General features: G+C 34.0%; 2 protein-coding genes across 2 annotated transcripts; one reads left to right on the forward strand and one right to left on the reverse strand.

Annotated features, from left to right (window-relative positions):
* Window positions 1–7,459: 7,459 nt before the first annotated feature.
* LOC104883500 (hypothetical protein) lies at window positions 7,460–8,449 on the reverse strand. The gene has a single exon (XM_010668033.2). The coding sequence runs from the start codon at window positions 8,447–8,449 to the stop codon at window positions 7,460–7,462; it is 990 nt and encodes a 329-aa protein (XP_010666335.2).
* Window positions 8,450–10,889: 2,440 nt separating this feature from the next.
* On the forward strand, window positions 10,890–15,277 carry LOC104904106 (hypothetical protein). Its single transcript, XM_010692299.3, has 3 exons — window positions 10,890–11,550; window positions 13,351–13,567; window positions 14,348–15,277. Exons 1-3 carry the CDS (start codon window positions 11,326–11,328, stop codon window positions 14,836–14,838), a joined length of 933 nt encoding a protein of 310 aa, XP_010690601.1. The 5' UTR covers window positions 10,890–11,325; the 3' UTR covers window positions 14,839–15,277.
* The last annotated feature ends 9,067 nt before the right edge of the window (window positions 15,278–24,344 follow it).

Genomic DNA, 24,344 nt, shown 5'->3' on the forward strand with positions numbered 1-24,344 from the left:
TCTCCTCTCGCAAAATCATCATTTCCCGTCACGTCACTTTTGATGAATCCACTTTTCCCTACTCTTCCCTCCACTCTCCTCTCCTCCAGGACTACGACTTCCTCACGACAAGTCGGCCCCGTCCCGACCCTTCGTCACCTGCCACCGCCACCTTTCTTCCGCCGTCCCTTCCCGTCGCCCCCCCCTCCCGCCCTACCGACATTACTCCCCCATCCCCTGCTCCGCCCAGCCCCCCCTAGCCCCTCCCTCACATCACCTCACCCGCACCTTCCACCCCTGCTAGCCCTACCCCTGCTACCCCCCTAGCCCCCTGTCACCTAGCCTGTCAACTCACCTCTCCCTCCCCCACCCGACCACACCACCACCACTCACCCGCCTACCACCATCATCACTCGCAGCCAAAATGGCATCACCAAACCCAACCCATATCGCGGCCACCGCTTCTTTCATGTTCAGACTCCTCCCTCCATTTCCCCTTTACCCCGTTCCCACCTCCAAGCCCTGCAGGATCCCAACTGGAAAGCCGCCATGTGTGATGAATATAATGCGTTAATTAAAAATGACACCTGGACTCTAGTGGAACGCCCTCCGGGGGCCAATGTTATTCGTTGCATGTGGTTATTCAAACATAAATACAGGTCTGATGGTTCTCTTGAGCGCTACAAAGCGCGCTTGGTTGTTAATGGTAAAAATCAGGAGGTTGGTGTTGATTGTGATGAGACTTTTAGTCCTGTGGTTCGGCCTAACACTATTCGCACTGTTCTGAGTCTTGCTGTCTCTCGTCGGTGGTCTATTCACCAACTTGATGTGAAAAATGCTTTCTTACATGGTCATTTGCAGGAAACGGTTTATATGTTTCAACCTCCAGGTTTTCAGGACTCCACTAATCCAAAGGGTGTTTGTTTGCTTCAAAAGTCTCTCTATGGTCTCAAGCAGGCACCTCGGGCTTGGTACCAGCGATTTGCCACTTATCTCTTGTCCATTGGCTTTGTGAGCAGCAAGTGTGATCCCTCACTTTTTATATTTCGCCGTGGCACCGAGATGGCCTATCTCCTGCTGTATGTGGATGATATTATTTTGGCTACCTCTACCACCTCTCTCCGGACCCGTATCATCTCTCTTCTCCGGTCCGAGTTTGCCATGACTGATCTGGGCCCGCTCTCATATTTCCTTGGTATTTCAGTCACCCGTACTTCGAAGCACATGTTCCTATCTCAGAAAAAATATGCCGAGGAAATCCTGGATCGTGCTAACATGTCTTCCTGTAACCCCTGTGCTACACCTGTTGATACTAAGGCCAAACTCAGCGCCTCCAGTGGTCCTCCTATGAAGGACCCTACTCTATATCGTCAGCTTGCCGGTGCTCTCCAGTACCTTACATTCACTCGCCCCGACATCTCTTATGCAGTCCAGCAGGTGTGTCTCTTTATGCATGATCCTCGTGAGCATCATTTCCATGCCCTAAAACGTATTCTGCGTTACCTTAAGGGCACTTTAGAGTATGGCATGCACTACACTTCTACTCCTGCCTCTGGTCTTGTCTCCTACACCGATGCAGATTGGGGGGGGTGCCCTGACACAAGACGTTCTACATCCGGCTACTGTGTGTTTCTTGGTGATAACTTAATCTCCTGGTCCTCTAAGCGCCAAGCTACTCTTTCTCGTTCTAGTGCAGAGGCTGAATACCGCGGCGTTGCCAACGTCGTCGCTGAGTGTAGTTGGATTCGCAACCTTCTGTTGGAGCTTCATTGTCCTATACCCAAAGCCACCGTCGTCTACTGTGATAATGTCAGTGCCGTTTACATGTCTCATAATCATGTCCAGCACCAGCGCACTAAACATGTAGAGATGGATATCCACTTTGTTCGTGAGAAGGTTGCTCTTGGTCACATTCGGGTTCTTCATGTTCCATCCGCGTATCAGTACGCCGACATCTTTACCAAGGGTCTTCCTAAGGCTCTCTTCTCTGACTTTCGCTCCAGTTTGAGCGTCCGTCCTCCTCCCGCTCCAACTGCGGGGGTGTTTAGACTACGTAAATATGTAAAGATTTTGTATATATTCTAGTTCCCTTATTTACCCCTTTGTAACCCTAGTGTGTACTAGTATATATATTTAATTAATGGAAATACCCTAATCAAGGGATGATCATTATCTGACACAGACCTTTTATAAGAACAGCAACAAAGAGAAAACAAAAAATGAGAGATTATATAAGGGAGAAAATCAACGAAGTAAGTAAGTAATCAGCAATTTTAGAATCTCAGCAAGTAATGGCTAGGTATGCACGCTAATAACGGCAAGGCAAGATCCTTGTAATTATCGACAAACCAAAAAAGTTGAGATCTAACACGAACCACTTGTTTATCCTTGTAATATTATTGTCTTTGAGTATACCCCTTTTACCGTTCGCATTATTTTTATTATTCACTCATTGTAATATTTTTCCACTCTCTTTTATCCTTATAACTGCATATTAGGAGTTTTTTTCGAGTGGAGAGTCCTTTATTGTTATTTTTCTTACCTTATAAAATTAAAGATAGTTTAAAAATACGTGTGGGAACAAATTTATTTCAAATTGACATGATAATATATTGTTATACTCCTATATTATTGAGGATATGCGACAAATTTTGCAACTTCGGCCAAAAAAAGGCATAGTTTAACCAATTTTTTCAAACAAAGAGTTGGTTCAATTTTTGTCTTAATTTATAAGTCGGATTTGACTAGTTCTTAGAGTATCTTTAAGCCTGGACTATGATATGTCTATCATATTTGGCTCAATCACAATATCATTCTAATTTCTAGCTAAGGTAATCTTTCAAGTGATACAAGTTTGGATTGTCCAAAAACGGCTTTGTTTCTGGGCTCTCTAACAAAGTGTGGAGTTTAATCGCAATCGGTTCAATTCGGTTCAGTTGCTTTAAATCGAAGAGAATACACCTTAAGTAACTGATGATTCAATGACAATTTGTTTATTAAAACTAGTACTTTTCTCCAATTTTTTATGTTTCTAATTTTCAATTAAATTAATGTACAAAATTAGTCTATAAATATAAAGAGCTAAAATCTCAATAAGTATAGTGACTACAATTTTACCGTAATCGTTGAATAATCATCCTATTAGAATTGAAGTAGGACTACTTATAAAGTTGTAACTCATTAAAAGACCACAAGGTAGACTGACAACCGTGTGTTGATATTTTGATGCATACTTTTCTTTAACATCACCCCAAGACTCTTCTATATGCTGAATAGAATGCATTGACTTTAACATCTTCCCCAGGGGTCAAGGCAAAGCTGTACATTATCCGAAAACATATCATACACATGATGCCAAGGAAGTATTTGTTTAATATCAACTAGGGTTGGCGTGAGTGGTAAAAGGTCTCTCGCTTTTTAACCAAAGTTTCGAGTTCGAGCTTGGGTATGGAAAAAATCTCAATCGGGAGAGATGTTGTCCTTCGAGGTACCCATGCATGCAACTCTTGCAGGAGATTAATCTACTAAGACGGTGGGAAACTGTTCCTAGTAGGACAAAAAAAAGTATTAGTTTAATTGAACAAAAATTGCTTGATCAAAACAAAGAAAAAACCGACTAATTAATCATTCATAGCTCATTGTAATTGTCAATGGCTAAATGCGAAGAATACGGAAAATAAAAGTAATAGATCCAAAGTATTAAAATTCCCACTAGCTTAATTATCCCATGATCCCAACATTTCAAGCAATTACTTTATACGCTATATTGATTTGTATATAACGTGCTGACTAAGTATTGGATAAGATTAGTATGTGGTGTCATTTTGGATAATTCTTAAAGATGTAGTTAATATATAGAATATGATTAATTTTAGTGGTGCATTATGTTGAATTCATGAAGTTAGATTTCTCACGAAATTGCAATATGAATATATTCTAATATTTGAAAGGTGATCTCCATAGATTTTGATGAATGGCAGATTTTTTAACCATGAAGTAGTGTTGAATTCCTAAAATTATTGTAGAAGGTGAAATTTTCATAAAAAATGGGAATTATCAATGAACAATTATTAGGAAAATGATTAAATCAAGTTAATAAAAGCTGCATATAAGAAGTTAAGTGCTCATTAGAAGATTTTAAGCAATAAATATATACATTAATTACACTAATTAACATGCCATTTGTCATAATTCCATAAATTAATTTTTCTCTATTCTTAAATATGTTAAAGACCTTATTTTCTTAAATAAGTGATCGTTTTAAGATAAATGTTTCTCTTATTTTAAAATGGAGAAAATACTATTCTAAAAGAATATAATTAAGTTTATCTATAACTTGCAAGTTGCAACATACCCTCAGTTCATTTATGTCTATAGGCAAGCTAATCGTGTCTCAAACTGGTTTGCTAATTAGCCGTGAAGTGAACTATTTGAAAAGTCACTAATTTACAGAATCTCGATTTGGAGCAGACGATAATCATGAACGAAGACACTCGTGGAGTGGCTTGGCCATGTTTAACTTATTTGTAATATTTCTTTCTTGTTTATACTTTCAATTTCTTTTTACTTGCAACATGGCTCATTGGCACACATTTCAGGGAGAAGGTTATAAAATGTAAACGAACAAATTAACCAAATAAGTCTTAACATCCTAACTCATCCCTCTTATAGGTGTTTAAGTTATTTTGATTGATTTGTCCATACACCTTCTCTAATCTTCTCCTTAAATTGCGTGTCAATGAGCTATATTGCAAGTAAAAAGAAACGGAGAAAGTACACAACTTGTATTAGACTCTCAGTGGGAGGTCTATTTCAGTCATGTCTTTAGGAAAGGTAATCGTGCCCCGAATTGGTTAGCCAACTGTGGAGTGGAATTGTCTGAAAGAGTCGTTATTTCACATGATCCCCCCTCTGGAGCTAACGAGAATCATGAACGCAGACACTTTTGAAGTAGCTTGTTCACATTTAATTTATTTGAATTATTCTTTCTTGTTGGATTAGGCTTGATACCTTGTTCCTTGGGCTATAAAACTGAAACGAGATGGATTGGATTAAAGTAAAATCGTGAGAGAAAAATAGCTGAAATGAAATGAGTTGGAATTACGTCCAAAAGAACTGATCCTCTATCTTGGAGAATTAAAAGGGCCTATAACAGTTTGTTATTTAAAAACACTAACATGGGCACGTTGGTACCTAAATCTTATGACATAGGCACCAAGTTTTTGGTACTAATGCAATAAGACTTACCAAATTAACATATACAACCTTTTTTTGTGTACAAACAACATAAAGTATTAAAAAAAAACAACCTTTTTGATATCTTAAATAACATTGGTACCTATAATTTAAGACTTTGCCACTAATGTCATAAGATTTACTAGGTACCAACGTGTCCCTGTTTTTTTTTTTTTTGGCAACTAACATTTAGAGGCTACTACCTTTGTTTCAAATTAATCTGCATGCTTCATTTCGGGGGAGAATCAAGGACAAAGTGCAAAAGTATGAGAGATAAACTAAAAAGATGGAGATATAAACTAAAAAGTGAGATAGTGAAACTAAAAAATGGGTTAAAATATTAAAAAGTTGATGACATGGATAGAAAAATAATAGAAAGTAGATGTGACATGTTATAAAAATAGAAAAAGCAATAATATGTAGATTAAAAAGAAAACAGACTAAAAAAAGTGTGTAGATTAAAAAAAACCGAGCTAGTATTAGTTATCCTCTCTTGCAACAAAAACCAAGTTATCAAAACACTTTTTTAAAAAAGGGATAAGAACAACAATAGATATTTTAACTCCCCAAAGTCATCCAATCCGTTTATAAGCAAATATGAAATGAGCTAGCTGTTGGTCCTACTTATGGCCTTTGGGTCTATCTAATGAGGAAGTATTCTAGTCTTCTTCTACTACTACTATGTTATAGTATTAGTTCATATTTTCAATCTTCATGAACACATTAATTCACGTTTTTCACTTTTGAGTATTATACTACCTCTGTTTTTATTTAGTTGTAACAATTTCTACTTTTAGATGTTTTTATTAGTTGCAATATTTCCGTTTTTTGAAAATTTTTGGGATAATTTGACTATATTACCCTTACTTCACCTACACTCTCTTTCCCCATTTAATTACAATACTAATAGCAGGGTAAGTGGATCAATTATACTCTCTTTTCTCATTTCTTAAAGTTTATGCAAAAAGGTGAATGTTGCGACTAAATAAAAAAAAACAGAGGTAGTACATGATTATTTACAGTCAATCTTAGGGCTCGTTTTCTTTACTAAAAATCGCTACAGATTATGAGAGATTTCAGTGTTATTCTTTGTACTAGAGATGGCCAACAGTGCGGGCCAATCCAGCCCACCTCGTGGGCCATGTGGGTCGGGATCGCAAAAAGCCCGGTCAACCCCAGCTTGAACCGTGAAATTGGTGGGTGGGCCGTGGGCCATATTTCTTGAGCCCACCCAACTAAAGCCCGCTACTAAAACCGCCCAGCCCAGACCACGAAACCGGTCCAGACCAACCCAGTCCAAGTTATTATTGAACCAAATTGTGTATATTTTAATGAAATTGTATACATTTTAATCAAATTGCATATATTATAATTCAATCAAATTTTAAAATAATGAAATTATTCATTAATTTTAATAATTGTATATATTTTTATTCATTTTAAAGATTTTATATAATAATAATGAATAATTTCAATGATTAAATAATTTTGAAAAAAAATATCTCATGCCAGCCCGCTAGCCCGGTCCAGCCCACTAAACACACGAACCGCCAGAACCACTTCTCGAACCGTGAAAACCAGTAACAAACCGGTGTGGGCCAAGACTTTTCAGCCCGTGGACCAGCCCACTCAACCCATGAATTTCACGGTCCGATCCTGGGCCGTGAAATCTCAGCTTAACCCATTATGGCCCACGGCCCGACCCGTCTAGCCCGCACCAGTGGCCATCACTACTTTGTACTAGCTCTCCTCTATTTGTAGTAGAGTAGGTTTTTTTTTTTATTTCCTCTTTCCCTTTAAAGAGTAGGGAAAACATTAGATTGATACCTCTAGCAACAGTTGCTTCTTCGTCTATGCGAGCTTGTAAATAAAAGATGTTATTAGAGAAATTCATCTTGAAACGTATTGAGCTGAATCTTGCAAAGCCAGAAAAGTACCTGTAATTGTTTTTTTTATATAAAAGTTTGATACATTTCTTCATTCTTAGTGTGTTGCTTTTGTATTAAAGTTTTGATCTTTATTTGCACAATCTTTTGGATATCTTGTGCAATTATACTTAGTGTATGGAAGACTTCAGCATAATCTTTCTGAAAGAAGTGGAAACGAAGGCATTTCTTCTTGATCTCGCCATTGATGGAGAGTTGTTTTAATAATTAAATAATATATGAATCTCAAATCCAAAAAATTTACAAAACATAATTAAAAAAAAAAAAAGAAAAATATGTCTTGTCTGCCTAATGATCCTTCAATCCTTTGTTCTACAATGGCTGGTTAGCATAACTCCACTAGGAGGTCCTGTAAGTTCAATTTGACAGTGGCCATATAACCAATAAGAGTACCTCAAAAGGCTTCCAAAATTTGATCTTGCATGAAAAATTCCATCAACTTCAAATATAACCCTATTTCTCTGTACCTGTGTAATTAGTTGCTGAATTACTCTTATAGGAAGCCTGACTTGGCTGCTTACGAACTCCACGTTGGCAAGCTTGGATTCTGTATTGAAAGCTGAGAAAGGCTCAATGTATTGATTAGCAATGAGGTGCTTGTCAAAGTAGAGCTGTAAGACCACATAGCTAAAGTCAACATTCACCTTCTCATTGGGATTTGTGAAGTTGGCAAGTACCGTGAGGTCGGAGTTGAGGAGATAGCCCAAGTCGAGGTAGGCGGCATTGAGGGATGCACTTGCTATCTCAAAATGTGGGGTTCGTGGGCGGTACACGAGGTATATTATCAGCACTAGGAGCCCTCCCAGTATTATGACTAGCCATAGGATCACACAGAATACTGCTCCAAACCATGTTATTGGCTTGGTTCTGTTTGGTGCTGGGTACATCAAGTCCTCTCTGGACGGTGGAGGAGCACCTTGCCCGAAGCTCGGATGCTGGGCTCGAGGCTGATGTGATTGGGGCTTGGGTTTTGGTCGTGCTTGTAATGGGGTATGGGTCTGAGCTGGACCCTCAACAGGGTGGAAATGTGTTACTGGTACAGGTCGATGATGCCTTGGTGGACTCGGGGGATGTTGATGGGCATGTTCAGGTGGGCTTCTAGGATGGCGTACTGGAGGGGGTGCTGGCTGCCGTTGTCGAGGCCTTAGTTGTATCATATCAGGCTGTTGAACTTGATCAGGATGACCATCCCATGGCTGCCTTGGTTCGGGCTGAATATGTTGCGGCGCTGCAAAATCTGGTTGCGACCTTGACCAGAAATGAGGGTTGGTGTCCCCATATTGAGACATGAATTAAGATGGTGATGGAGGGGGGGGGGGGGGGGAGATAGAGGATCAGTGGTAGTAAGAGCTAATGTAATAGAAGGAATTTAGTGTGTTTTATGGGGGTTGGAGGAAGAAAAAGATGGTCACTTAGAATAACACTTCAAAATGAGGAAGAAGATTGATGGAAAGGTAAAGTATCACATAATAGTTCAAGGAAGGAGGCAAGTAATCTTTCTTTAATTTGGCCCTTTTGTGCTCCAGTTGATGTTGCCTTGAGAGTGTTAACTTAGTAGATGGAAAAGTTTTCGGTTCCTCTCAATTATTGATGGAGTAACACTGTTTCTTTATTATCCCTTTCTTTTAGTGATTTGGGATAAATACCAAGTATATATTTACGAAAGCCTATACTGCTCTCTCTTACATACTTTGTACATCTTATATTTGCGTATTTTACATTTTACTTATTTGATAAAAGTATGACAGATGTGCAAAAAAAAAAGGTGCTTCAAAATCATTGTTGCGAATTTGTTTTTTCATTTTACTTTTTTGTCCTCCTCACAAAACGCATGTTTTCTGTAATAGTGTCCTCTAACATGTGCAAAAAGCATATATTTTTGCTTCAAATGATTATTAGTTGTGAATTTCTACATCTATTTTTTTAAAAAATTGATTAGTATATTACATAGAGATATACTCTTATTTGAAATGACTATTATTTACAATTTTTTCAAAAACTATTTTCCTTTCAGTTAACATTCTAAATCACCTACATTTATACAAATTCATCTTAAGGCTATGTTTAGTTCACCTGAAATTTTCTGATCTGAACTTATCTGATCTGAACTTATTTTTTCTGATCTGATCTGAACTTATTTTTTCTGATTACAAGATCTTATCTTTTAGATTTTTCTCAATATATAAGAAAAAATATAGTCATGTGGGTTCTTGTTTGATTCGTCTCAATGAGTACTTTATTAATATTCAATTATTATAATTTTTTCAAATATGTGATGAAAGATATAATGATTTTTAAATATAAGCATGATCTGAACTGTTCTAATCTGAACTTATTTTTTCTGATCTGATCTGATCTGATTAGATCTGAAATAAGCAAAAATAAGGTGAACTGAACATAGCCTAAATCTTAGACCTTTTAAAAGTCAGACATTATAGCTATGGAGTTAACTAGTAAAGGATGATCAAGACATGTCGACATATCGTCATTGTCTTCAAAAGAGAAAATCCAACTATAGTAAACTTGTAGTAGTTTTCCTTTTAGGGAGCCGTGAGATGTTTTAAAAGTTTGGACGTTTTAGCCAATCATATAGAAGTAGTGTATTCCTCTATAAGATTCTTATTCTCTCTCTCCCTAATCTTAAAAAGTTTACCTTGCTCTCCAAGGCATAACATTTAATGACAATATTTTATATCTTCACCTCTTCTTTATTGTATTCATGTATTTATTACTTTTTTTTTTTGTTTTTTCAGCCATATAACTATATAAGTCACGAAGGCAATACAAAGTACAAAAAAAGGGAGGGAGATTCGAATCTGTAACCTATCGTTTACATTACCTTAATTTTAACCATTAGACTAAGACATCCTTGATAAATATTACCTCTTTTGTAAAAATGTAGAGTAATATTATGCATTTGTAACATATTTTTGGTTTAAAAGAATAAAAAATTTACTTCTTATATTAAGAGTTAAGACTGTATAAGTCAAACAATTATAACTAATAAAGAAGAATAACAAGTAATTATCAATCACATAATATGCTATTCAACCGGACAAAATTACTGTTACTCCTACACACTACATAAAATGCCAACATAAATTAGACAACTAATTACTTACATAGTTATTACTACTTCTTGTTACTTTACTTCTTACTTCATCCGTTTAATTATATAAATATTTTTTGTAATACTTTTGACGCTATTTACATACACGACTTTGACTTTGTCTTACAATCTGTAGTACTTAAAGAAAAAACATAGTTATTTAAAATCTTGTTAAATTTATCTTAATATATATTATTCAAATATCAACATTTTATAATTATTACTCAGTAATAATTACAAATATTAAGGCGCAAATTTGTGTCAAGTGTACTTAAACGAAGAAACAAAGGAAGTAACATGAACAAAAATTGGGTAAAAATGCAAAAAAATTGACTTGAACAAAGATTAGGAACTAACCAAAATTCTATTTGAAGTAAACTTTTGAGAAGATGTAAAAAGATGCCAAAGAATCTACCCTGATTAAGAGTCCAAATCCACAATCTAATCCAAAAACTTCGCGGCTTCACGCTCCACTGTAAAAAGTAAAAAACAATCAAATTATAGAATCATTAATTAATCAAATTAACAACTCTATTTTACTGGAAAAAAGCGAGGGTAATACCGTAATTTCACATCCCCACCCTCTTTATATGACCACTTTTTGCATTTCCTTTCGGTCTCTTCATCCTTTGGGTATGTACCTACTTTTTTTTTTATTCTCTCTCCAAATATTATTTTTTCATAAACACATTACACACCCTTTGGATCAAAATAAACCTTTTAAATTCATTCAAAAAATTTAATAAATACACATAGAAACAAAACGAATAATAATTCATTAATTCATATTAATTCATATTGATTCATATTGATTCATATTCAAATTCATACATATAATAATTTCAGTTATACATTTTTTGTTGATTTTTCTTTGGTCAAATTCGGCGGAAGAACTTTGAATATATGATATAATTGAAGGAAATAATTCATAATTTTTGCGAATTGAATTGAATGTTAACGGAGAAGAAGAAGAGGTGAAATTAGGATTTCAGGCTGGGGAATTTGAGGTTTGATCGAAGAACGAAGGTTTTTCCGGCGTCGACAGAGGTCGGAAATATGGAAGTTAGGGTTTGTAGTCCTGTAGGAGATATATGGAGGAGGACGGTAGGAGGTGGTGTCGGTGGAGCAGAGAGAAAGTTTAGCCATGAAAGCGAGCATGACTTGGCGGTAATGGTGAGCGATTTTCTGGAGAATAATGGAAGTTATGGTGCAGATTCTTGGTGTAGTAGTGATGGTGAGTCTGGTTTCTCCGAACTTCATCATCTTGCGGACAAGATTTCGGTATTTTTCTTACTCTTAATCAGCTGAAGAGATTGATTTTTTTTGTTGAATTTTGATTGAAATGGTTGAATTTGTGGAGTTTTAGAGCTGTTAAAGTTAATTTACGCTAAATTAATTCAGAAATATTCGTTATCTGAAAGATTTCGGTATTATTCTTACTCTTAATAAGCTGAAGAGATTGATTTTTTTGTTGAATTTTGATTGAAATGGTTGAATTTGTGGAGTTTTAGAGCTATTACAGTTAATTTACGGTGAATTACTTCAGAAATATTCGTTAGCTGAGGATTTCTGTTTTGATCAGCTGTTTCTTAATGCGAATGTTTGTTTTGGAATTTGTTTGTTTGCCATAGATTAGATTGATTTTTTTTGTTGAATTCTGATTGAAATGGTTAAATATATGGAGTTTTAGAGCTGTTACAGTTAATTTACAGGAAATTACTTCAGAAAAGTTGTGGAATTGAATAATTCTTTTCGAGAAAATCCGTTAGTCGAGGATTCCTGTTTTAATCAGCTTTTTTTTTAATGCGAATGTTAATTCTTTTGGAACTTTTTTTTTGTATAGATTAGCTTGATTTCTTTGGTTGAATTTTGATTGAATTGGTTACTTTCTGGAGTTTAAAGCTATTACAGTTAATTTGCGGGAAATTAATTCCAGAAAACTGTGGAATTGAATAAATCTTAGTTGAGGATTTCTGTTTTAACTAGCTGATATTTAATGCGAATGTTTGATTGTTATGGAATTTGTTTAATTTTGCTATAATTAGATTGAATTTTGATTGAAATGGTTAAATTTGTGGAGTTTTAGAGCTGTTACAGTTAATTTGCGGTAAATTACTTCAAACAATTGTGGAACTGAATAAATCTTTTCAAAATGGATCGATTAGATGAGGAGTTCTGTTTTAATCAGCTCATTTTAATGCGAACGGTTGATTGTTTTGGAAATTTGTGTTGTTTTTTTGCAATAGATATTTTTTTCTTCAGCTGTAACAGTGATATTCTCAATTTCTTTGCGGTTATGTTAGGAATTTGCAGGAAGCTAAGAGTATAACGTTTTTTTTGCGTGAATTCCACTTGATTGCAAACCAGAGAATAATATTCGATTTTGAAATTATTGAATTTGTCTGTTTGGAAGAAGTGAGTACGATGTGCAGTTTTAGTTTGCTATGATTTTGAAATGTACAAAATGCTTTATAAGGAAAAGTGCAGTGAATTCTGCTAGCTATAAATGACCTCTTTTTCTTTTTTGGGTTGGATTTTAATGGAATGGTTGATAGTTCTGGAATTCGGTTGTGAAATTGGTTTTCTTGTGATCGACAATGACTTGTGTAGTTACCTTACCTTTACAGTTAGGAATTTGCGGGAATTTACTTCAAAAGAAATGTTGCATATGTGAGAGATTGTATGATGGAGTGAGTACTTGCTTCAAAAAGCAGGAATGAAATTCCTGAAATCATTGAAACTTTTCTTTAAGGGAATACTAATGTAGTTTTAGATTGAATTGTACTTTTTCTTTTTTTACTGAATTGTACTTTATCTTTTTGTATTGCCAAATTTCAAGTTTAATTTTGTTTCTGTGCACATGAGATTCGATCTTTGGAAGGTAAATGCTGCATGTTTGATTTCGGTCGTCTTGAATGCTGTATCTGTGTAATTAGCACAAAGATGATGATCGAGTCTTGAGAGAACCAACGTCTCATGATATGATTTTCCTGTCCTCTCAAGAACTTTTCTTGTAGCTATTATGTTGACTGTTGAGTTCTTCTCTAATCTCTGTTGCATATGCTTCTTGCTGTCGTGCAGTTCTTCAAGCGCTCGGTGGATCAGTATGAGAGTGACCTGCAGTCTGTGGTCCAATCTCTTTTACTCTCTATGGGTGGAACGGACCTTCAGCTTGTTAAATCTGGTCTATGCAATGGAAGCTGTATTCGTGATTCTTTAGTGAAGCTTCTCCGATCGTCAGGCTATGATGCAGCAGTATGTGCTTCAAAATGGCAAGGCATTAACAAGGTGCCTGGAGGTATAAGTCACTTCCTTAAAATCTCGGAATAATAATATATTTTGAGCCTATCCAGAATTATTCCTCTTATATTGACCAATTATATTACTTTACAATATAGTTTTAACTATCAATTTTAGCAATTTAGTTGAGCCAAGCTAGTAATTGGATTTCCTGGTTCATGGGCTATGAAATAATTGCGTCTCTTATATTCGACTCATCGCTTCAATGAACTTATTGGATGTCTTGTAGCTTTCTTTTGTCCCATTTTGTTTTCTTTCCCTTCGAGCTGTCCATTTCTGTTATTTGGAATCTCTTCTCTAATTCTAGTAGTTTGTATTTCTTTTCTTTTTACAAGCATGTGGGATGTTGGTAAAAAATTGTAAATAAGAGGCTTGATTCAGTGTACACGTGTGTCCTATATGTTGAATGTTGCCAACATTGGCGGTTGGCCGTTGTAGTTCATGGTTAATGTTTGCCAAAATTTGTTCAATTCATGCCCAATGTTGCGCAACTCATAGATAGAATGTGCTGGCTGTGATTTGGAAGTATGCATGTGGGATGAAAGTCTACACTGTCTTTAGTGGGGAAGGCCAATCCATGTCTTTAGGAGCTTGCTGGTTATAATATAGGCCAATGAACTGTTTTATTCAATAGGTTTTTTTTTAATGGGAAACTATCTAATTCTTGCTTATGAAGTTCTGAGTGATTATAACTTTTTAACAGTTCAAGATGTATCTAAAAGAGAAGTATGGTAGAAGTAAACTAATTGAGTTTTTTTCACTATTCGCCTCATTGAAGGTGACCATGAATACATAGACGTGCTGAATTACTTGAATGACGGAAGTACTGAACGTGTGATAATCGACATTGATTTCCGAAGCCACTTTGAGATAGCCCGAGCTGTTGAATCCTATGACAAAATTTTGAAATCTCTTCCGGTTGCTTTTGTTGGCTCCTTGATAAAGCTGGAACAGTTCCTCCAAGTTATGGCTGAAGCTGCTAGGGTTTCTCTAAAACAGAATTCCATGCCGCTTCCTCCATGGAGATCCCTTGCTTATTTACAAGCTAAATGGCTTTCACCTTATCAGAGACGGATAATTCCGGAAGAACAGAATATCAATAGCTCTTCTGTTACTGGCCATAAACAGTGCAATGATCATCTAAGGCAGTTGCAATCCTCTCTTCAGTCGGAAATCGGAACAGAGCGATTGTTAAAGCCTATTAAGATTGATACTACCAGAAGGCTGAAACTTGAAAGGAGGAGAACTTCTTCATTCAGGACACATTGAGCTGTACAGAAGTTTTTACTGCGGGAATTGTGACTTACATTGAGAGATTTTTTTTTTTGCTCTTCTTTTTTTCTAAAATTTTTAAACCAAAAAATTATTTTCTTCAAGAATAGGGAATAAAATCGACAATGGGATCATTTCGTCGCTATAGAAGTATTGATTCGTACAACATGGCGGCTTCATTCCACGTTCAGAGCTCTGTATGTCCTATCTTAAGCTGCAATTGCTTCAAATTGTGTTCTTGAATCTCATTGCTGGAAGTCCCTTGGTTCTGAAGCATCCTTAATTTTTTCCTTTCTTTCTGGATCTTGTTTTTCTTCTTTTTGCCTAATGTTTTTGGCATCGTTTATAATATGTAATCCTGGGCCGTCATTTTAAGGTTGCCAGGAAATTTTGTCCAATTTTCTTTGAGTTATTTATACTACAATTGTTAATGTAATCTTTATGATGCCAATGTTTAATAACTTTTTTTTTTTTTGTATAAGGAGAAATCTTGACAGGCTCGATTAAAATAGATGTTTTGTCCACTAAGCCAATACTAATATGCTCTCCTTTGCTCACAAGGCTAATCTTCGTCTCTCTTTTTTTATTTGCTGATATTCTAATAGCAATATAAAGAAAAAGAAATATATGTAATTCACTATCTCCTAAGTATCAAATGTATTATATCTATGTTTACTATAAAGAAAAAGCTCAACATCAATGTCTCATCAAACTCAATGAAGTGATTAGTATCCAATCAACAGGAAATTGAAAGTATTTTTTAGAAGCTATAAATCTCCTAAAAAACTCAATGAACTTGTTAGAATTCAAACCAATATGAAATTGGAAGTATTTTTGTAAAAGCTAAAAGTAAAGAACCAAGAATTTAATAGAGTTTCAAAAACGTCGTTTCGAAGGATAATGCTAAAAAAATAAATTAAAATTGTCATTATATTTCGTTCCATATTAATTGATACAGTTTGATCGATATAGATCTTTTAAGAGTTTTATTTTTCTTTATAATTGATAATTGACTAGTAGGTAGTGGTTTTTTTTTTCTTTTAAATGTAGTTAGTGGATTTTGAGCGTCAACTATTTGAAATAAGGGTGGGTGATGTTTCTTTATCATTGTTGGTTTCCCATGACTAAAAGATAATATTACATTGGTGGGAGTTGGGATCATGCCATTTTAAGAAATGTATCAATTAATACACCATAGTTAGATTCCATTATAGCTTAGACAAATATAGATTTTTTTTCTTTGGATACCTATTTTCTCTATCCATATTGATAGATATACTTTGAATTTACACATGCTCATGCATAACTTTCAATATCTATATCTTCAATTATTAGCTAAAAATTTTACTAAGTTGATATTTTGCAACTATGCATTGAGATAATTCATAAGTATCATATACTTCCTCCAGTTCAAAATAGTTTACACGGTTTTATTTTTGCACTACTCAGACCTTCTCCGTTGACTATTAGATAAGAAAAAAATTTAGTCATGTAATATCTTGTTAGATTCGTCTCGATATATACTTTCATAATATCAATTTTTGTAAGATTATATGTATGAAATTGAAGATATTAATACTACATCCGTTCCTTATTGTTAGCTTGGAATCTCCTTTATAATTACGTAGGATCTTCTAAAAGTTTCATAACATATAAGGAAAAACATAATCATGTATACGTGATTTTAGTTACTTTAATTATATCTTTTTTTGGACATTACATTAATTATATCAAATTTTCATAAGTTCTATTAATACGCAATTACATATATTAATAGTCAAAGATGTGCGTTGGCAAATGTGCAAGTCAAACTGAGAACATCAATAAGGAACAGAGAGTGTAGTTAAAGTTATGTGTTGGCAAGTATGTTTGAAGATGTATACTACTCTCGCGGTATAAAGTATTGTTTCTACTTTGACTTTTTACCTTTTAAAAAGAGTTCGAATAGGAAAAAACAGAAAGTTTCGTAAAAAGTACTTCCTATTTTATATGTTAAAATTAAGTTATGTAAATAGTGCATAGGATCAAAATACATCAATCAACATGAGCCTATGGAGTAACAGAAGATAATTTGTTAAAATTTCCGACTCGCACAAAAGGCGTAACGGTTTGGGTATTGTCTTTGAGAGAGGCTCGGCGAAATAGACATGTATGTCTTTTTAGGGAAATATTGATTCAAATTGTTGAGACAAGTTTACCTAGAGGTGATCATTTTGGCCCGGCCCGGCCCGCTTTTTGGCCGGGTTTTGGGCAGAATTTTTCGGCCTGCGGGCCCGGCCCGGTCATATTTTTTTTTGCTTTGGGCGGGCTTTGGACAAGTCAAAAATAACTTTTTAGTCTATTTTTTGGCCCGCAAAAGCCCGCTAATTTAGGCCCGAATTAGCGGGCTTTGGACACAAAAATTTGGCCCGAATTTAGGCCCGGTCCGGTCAATGGGCAAATGTTTTTGCCACGGCCTGGCCCGAACCCGGCCCGGCTCATGATCACCTTTAAGTTTACCTCAAAGGAGTCGGTCATCGGTGTCACGGAGTGCGCGTAACGCGTTTAAGTCTATGTTGTCATCATCAATTCATCGGAGTAAGGGGTATTGTATTTTATTAAGAACATAACGTTCAAAATTGTCTGTCAATGGCCCATTGCTGTTTTGTTATTTCTTCGAAATTACACCTATAGCATGGGACTCGTTCTTCAAAAAAGTACAAAAATATGCTACCTTGCTCTGTTTTTATTTGTGACTTATTATTAAGAATGGATGTTTTCAATACACAACTCTTATTATAAAACTTACGTGTATAACATCGTATTTTTTTTTTAATAAGATAAGGAGATACCTTGACAAGTTGGGGAAATAAAAGGAAGTTTAACTCGTCAAGGATGAGAATCGATTCAAGGACATTCTGAAACCAGAAAGGAAGTACTAGCCACCAGGTTATCTGTCAAAGGACCAACTCATCCAAAAGCTTAAGCTGGTGGTTGAGGCCCCAGGAATAGATTTATACTCTATCATTATCCTTCACACTCATTCCGACACAATATGCACATAATTAGCATAATATTGTGTATTGTACTACTATATAAAACTTCGTCGAGGCTGTTTTTCTCCACATTTTTCATTGATGATGAGCAATTGAGCATAATAAAATGCATATTTGGTTATACTATTTTAATTTATTTTACCCCTTTTTCTTGGTCCTTTACTAAATAATTATCGCTCCTCAAGAGTCATGCCCAATGCAAACAAATGCATGTTGGTGCTTTGAAAACAGTTCAAATCATAAAAAGGACCTTATGGGTTGATTAAGCAATTAGGGTTGGCGATGAAGGTGATATCTAAAAGTATATTTTTTGAATATATATGTATTATGAAGAAATGTAGCAAGAAAAAGACAAAGGAAATAGATGATGTAATTTACAGATCATCCAAAGATTATATATTACTACTTCTGTTTTAAAATACTAGACTATATCTCGATGTAGAAATATAATAGCCTATATTTCAGGTTTTATGATGATTTTTTTTTTGTTTGACTAGTATATAAGTTCTGTTTTTTTTCCTGAAGAATCATACAAGTATATAATTAATATACTTCTTGGTCTAAATTCAAGCTATTTGACTACAAAAAATCAAATATGGCCTGCAAAAAACAAACGGAAAAAGTAACGACATAACTTACAATTAGTTTATTGTTAGATTGTTGTGTGATTACTAAGTAACTTCGTTCTATTTCCACGAGTACATCAAATGTGATTATGAATGGGAGAATTTCAAACTCTAAGTTGAACAATAAGATGAATTTCTCTTTTTAAACGATAATTATCTTTTGTAGATGGGTTGGAAAATTTCAATGTCCAAATAAAGTTTTCATTTTTGGTCTCTTTTTTCCCTCCCCAAATGGGATTAACATATGTTAGGCACAACTTTTGCAAACGATTTTTTTCAATATACTAGTTATTAGGTCCGGGCTATGCCCCGGGTAAGAAAAAAAATTCATTTATTAATATAACACTTTATGATAATAACACTAAATACAACTTAGTCTAGTGGTTAAGACTCTAGTATATGTACTTGAGGTCTTAGGATCAAATCCTATACTATGCAATTTCTAAATTTTTTTAATGTACATAGATTACATGAGCTAAAACTCCTTAGGGAAAGCGCCACGTGGCACATAGACGTTCTTTCGTACGCCTTTTAATATATTAGTATAGATATTTTGATTATTTTGCTCTAAATGAAGTAAGCCCATTGATATACTCTAGAGCACAAAGCTTATCTCAATTTAGACACAGTGGTTGAATTGAAACAAATAAATCATGAAGCTAGTTCTTCAAGCTATTTTCTCTATCTCTTACAATTGTCCCACTTTTCGTCTTAATTTATCTTTTATAATTACGTTATTCTCTAATTATGTGACATAATTGCCATAAACTCTCCCTATATTTTCCCAAACCATACACACAAATGACACAATAACACATAACTGAAATTCATTCAATAAAACACAAAGTACATTCAAATGGGGCATACATTACAAAGGAACACATAGCTATGTGTTTAGTTTATGCCAAGAAAAACTATATAATTATAAATAGATGGTTTATGCCAAGAAACACTACTTTCTCCATTCCATATAATAAGTGAAACACTATACTTCCTTATTCACGAGAACACCCTTAAATCTTCATGGCTTGAGTACTCTAGCCTCAGTATTACCTGATTACCTCTAAAAAACAATTAAAACTCTATACTTCCATTCAAGAAACCTTTAAATAATTTTGAAGGATTACCTTAATTTTTCAAATCATAAAGCTTGGAACTTTCAAACTAAACCAAGCAAATAGTTGAAAAATCGGGCTACTGACCAAAAATGTAACTTGCTTTCGCAACCAACTGTATGACATGAACATAATATATAAGAAAATTTACGAAAAACTACCTTATAAAATTCATTTTTTGGAAGAAAATATCTACTTACTCTCTAACATAATAACTGTAACAAATGAATATTTTATACCTCACATATAATACCAATTTCTGAAAATAAGGTACTAGCGTAGAATTCTAATTGCTTGACTTTGTTTTCCGACATTGACTTTTTAATACTTATGATCGCATCCGATCGAGGCTATTTTAAGACACAACGGGGAATTACAATGCAAGCTAATTAAAGACATACAGATAGAGTGAACCTGAATCACCTGAAAGCCATCCCAAGGCACCCTTAGGCCTTTGCTCCTCTTACAGGTGAAATTCAAGGCATACAGATGTAAAACTAGTAGGACTTGGTGAAATTCAAAAACCGTTTTTGAACCAGCAAAATCGAAGGCTACAATGCATGCCTTCGGACCAAGATTATAGAACCAAATTGACTAAATTTTAATTATTTTAATTGTATATTTTTTAAAATGAAATTTATTAAGAACTCGTTGCTTTATCCTTTTTAGTTGCATCATATATCTTTTTCATGTTTTTTTTAAAAAATATAATAGTAAAAGAAAACATGTCAGAGTTGGGGCCTGTTCTCCCCAGCTTATTTTCAGTTCAGTTCAATTCAGTTCAGATCAGTTCAGTTCAGTTCAGCTCTTGACAATATTTTTACTCTCACATATCACTATTCATTTCAGTTCATTTCAGTTCAGTTCAGTTCAGTTCAGTCCAGCTATTTTATGCCGAAGAGAACAGGCCCTTGGTTGTATAGAAGATATACATCAACTATCTCAATCAAATATTTTAGTTATTGTAATCTAATATATTTAGGATATCATATTTATCCTTAGGATATTATCACTTAATTATATAGCATATTCTCTAGAATATTATTAGCATAATATCTTTATTTCCTTTATTAGTTGCCATCTCTTGTACTATATAAGATGTACTTACATACTATTCAATACAAGCTTTCTCACACTCTATCATGGTATCAAGAGCTTTGATCCGTAACCACGTTTCCCTTCCCTAATCTCCCTCCCTCCATGGCGGTAGTGATAATATCACTCCCAAACCAGCCATCATCCCCCTCCATCATGGCTACACCATCAAAACCTTTTGCCGACGCCGACAAATGATGGTGACCATATCAAACTTCCTTCTCAGAAAGCTTCAAACCAAAAGCACACTTCCGCTCAACTCTTTTGGCACCGCGTATTTCATATAACATGAGATGCCAATTATCATTTTTTTTTCTCTCTCCAAACCCTATATGGAGAAACAATCCCTTTTCGTAGTTAATATATATCTTCTATAGGTTGATGAGTAATGCACCACTTTTCTTATATGGTTAGAAATTAGAATCCCTCTTTATATATCTATATATGGTTCGATTATCCTGACAACGTGAAGTTGGTTCATCAATTTCTCTCTTACTTACAAGGATATTCCATCTTACTTGGAAAAAAAAGTCAACTACTTCGACCAATTAAACCATACAAATATAGCTACCGTAGCCCAACCACCCCTTAACCATCAAAATTCCTAATAACCACATTTCATTATGCTTTTGAATATTTAAAACAAAACACACTTAAATTTAAAATATGATTACTCTTTTTCTTTTTTGATGTAACACTTCGACTTTGTGAAAACAAAAATATTATTGGATTTTTTTCGATAAATATTTTCATAATTTCAATATTTTATCATTTTTCAGACATATAATTAGATATATTATTGGTTAAAGTTGTGGACTGCCAAACGTAAAAATCAAATATTATTTAAAAATTGATGAAGTATTCTCCATACTTTATTTTTACTAGTATTAACTCAAGTACTTAATCATATACTCCCTCCGTTTCACAATATAAGGCACGCACGATATTCGAGGTCCAACTTTGACCGTTAATTACTCTCAATTTATGTTGATAGAAAATTTTAAAAAATAATATTATTATAGTATTTTTCAAGACGAATCCAATGGTATAATTTTTGTAATTTTTATTTATCGTATTTGAGAGATATTTGTGGTCAAAGCAAATTTTCGTAAATCGTGAATGCCTTATATTTTGAAACAGATAGAGTATCTTTCATGATAACTTTTGAAAGTTCAGGTATAAGGTCCTTAATGATAATCTATATCAAAGTTTGAGTTTTTTCATTACTCTTAACTCAACCACCGCGGACATCAAAGAAACCCTTGTGGATATCACGTCAATAAACCTTCGCAATTCTTATACTTCTTTTTCTCTTGGCCTAACATGATAAAAAAAATTAGAGTACAGTTCACTTAGCTTATCGATACTTTAATTTAAATTAAGGTGCTAGAACATATAATAATCTATCTGAATTAAACTTGTTTTTGTATATTTTGGAAGCTTATTATTAATAAGTAAAAAAAAAAAAGCACACTTATATTTTCAAATATAGTTTTACTATTATGGACAATATCCTTTTTTATAATTTTTTAATTGACAATATCCATTCTTGAAGGTTCTACCTGTTGTGAGAGATATATATAGAAGGAATGTTACTGAAAATAATTTATCAGAAGAGTATTATGAGTTGAGTGTATCCACTTCTTACAAATGACAGTATTTATAGATACGGACTTTAATGTGTACTTCACATAAATCAAACAATTGCAACAATCGGCAAGAAAAATTCACCCATGCATTGAATCCATGTCAGATGGACTTCACTTTGCTTAACAGTGGAATTTGCCATTCCACAGTTTCCACTGTTTTCGCAACACTACCAATTATTTCCTATTCTCAACTATGTAGCCATTTAGCCACTACAAAAATTTACATCAACAGAGAACACACGAAACAGGATTACCTAAAAGCAGAATGTGCAGTAATTTTTACCTTTCTGATTTAACCACATCTCTTGTTCCATTATTATATGTTCATTCTGAATCAAGCAGCTCATTAAGTCACGAATTTTCAATATAAAAAACACGCAATAAAATCTTATGCAGGAAATGACGAGCATCTTAGGCTGAAACAAACATCAACTACGAGAATTTACACACTACTAACTGATTCAGGTAATTGGACCTGGGTGGATTCGAACCACCAACCTCCCAGGATTATTACCTGGTCGCTCTTACCATTTTGAGCTTACAGATCCATTAATTCCATATACTAGCGCCAAATTTGATTATAATATATGACCGCAACCTCAACTGAGTTTTGGAAAGTAGCAGAATGACCAAGTTAAAAAATAATGGAACTCGTAGTCCTCTTTAAGATTATTGATAAATTGACCAAGTATTTATGAAAAATCCAAATAAATCTCTATTATATAAAGAGACACATAAGGGACACCAAAAAATAAAAAAATAAAAAAAAAAAGAGAAAAGTAGGACATTTAAACTCAACATCATTTTTTTGAGAAAATAAAATATAAAGATAGTAGTAGAATAACCAAGTTATCACACGTTCGCACGCATTGCGTGCATGTAAGACTAGTTACCACAAAAGTTCAATATAAAGCTTCACCAGATGGCAGTATTAAATCTATTTCCTCTAGCCACTCAAAAAATCACATGTATTTCAACCTAACCCACTTGTTCCTTCGACAGTGCAATTAAGACCCTAATCTAAACTGATACGGTTCTAATTAAAAATTATTAAAAAATTAAAATATGTCATCATATTTCACAACAAACAAATAAAACGAAAGGTATAAATACCTCAAATAATAGTACAATTCTATATCCTGTCACCCATCACTCAAACAATAAATACTTTTTTTTACCGTGTTCTAAAGCTATATTCAGTTCACCTTATTTTTGCTTAGTTCAAATCTAATCAGATCAGATCAGAAAAAATAAGTTCAGTTCAGATCAGTTCAGATTATGCTTATATTTAAAAATCATTATATCTTTCATTACATATTAGTAAAAATTAAAATAAAAATTATAATAATTGAATATTAATAAAGTACTCATCGAGACGAATCAAACAAGACCCCACATGACTATATTTTTTCTTATATATTGAGAAAAATCTAAAAGATAAGATCTTGTAATCAGAAAAAATAAGTTCAGATCAGATCAAATCAGAAAAAATAAGTTCAGATCAGATCAGATAAGTTCAGATCAGATAAGTTCAGATCAGAAAATTTCAGGTGAACTAAAGATAGCCTAAACGTGACTAAATCCTCCAAACTTTTAAAATAACTGCACAAAATAAAATTTGAAAATACTATTAAATAAAAAAATCAATATTCTTTTAATATTTTTGCAAAATCCCACACAAATACACAATTGTAACTTGTAAAGTTCTATTACAAAACAATCCGGATCAAACCAATATATTTCAAAATAGTACTTTGTTATCATAACAAAATTAGAATATGTACGACCCTGATTGAAAACTAAATGGTTCTAATGAGTAGTTACTATGATAAAAAAATTTAATATTGTCAAATATTTCAAAACAAATAAATATATAAATACCACAAAGAATAGTAGTAAAGCTGTACATTTGCATGTACTACCACCCATCACTCAGCTTGAACATTTTGTAGATGATTTAAAATTCGAGATACAGGCTATAAG

This window comes from Beta vulgaris, chromosome 2 (assembly GCF_026745355.1).
Source record: "Beta vulgaris subsp. vulgaris cultivar EL10 chromosome 2, EL10.2, whole genome shotgun sequence".
NCBI lineage: Eukaryota > Viridiplantae > Streptophyta > Magnoliopsida > Caryophyllales > Amaranthaceae > Beta > Beta vulgaris.

What these genes read in the sequence shown, in the direction of transcription:
- LOC104904106 (XM_010692299.3), top strand. Translation starts at nt 11,326, where the DNA reads ATGGAAGTTAGGGTTTGTAGTCCTGTAGGAGATATATGGAGGAGGACG. An exon ending in ATCTTGCGGACAAGATTTCG is followed by an intron (nt 11,551 to 13,350) that starts GTATTTTTCTTA and finishes GCTGTCGTGCAG; the next exon opens with TTCTTCAAGCGCTCGGTGGA. An exon ending in CATTAACAAGGTGCCTGGAG is followed by an intron (nt 13,568 to 14,347) that starts GTATAAGTCACT and finishes GCCTCATTGAAG; the next exon opens with GTGACCATGAATACATAGAC.
- LOC104883500 (XM_010668033.2), bottom strand. Translation starts at nt 8,449, where the DNA reads ATGTCTCAATATGGGGACACCAACCCTCATTTCTGGTCAAGGTCGCAA.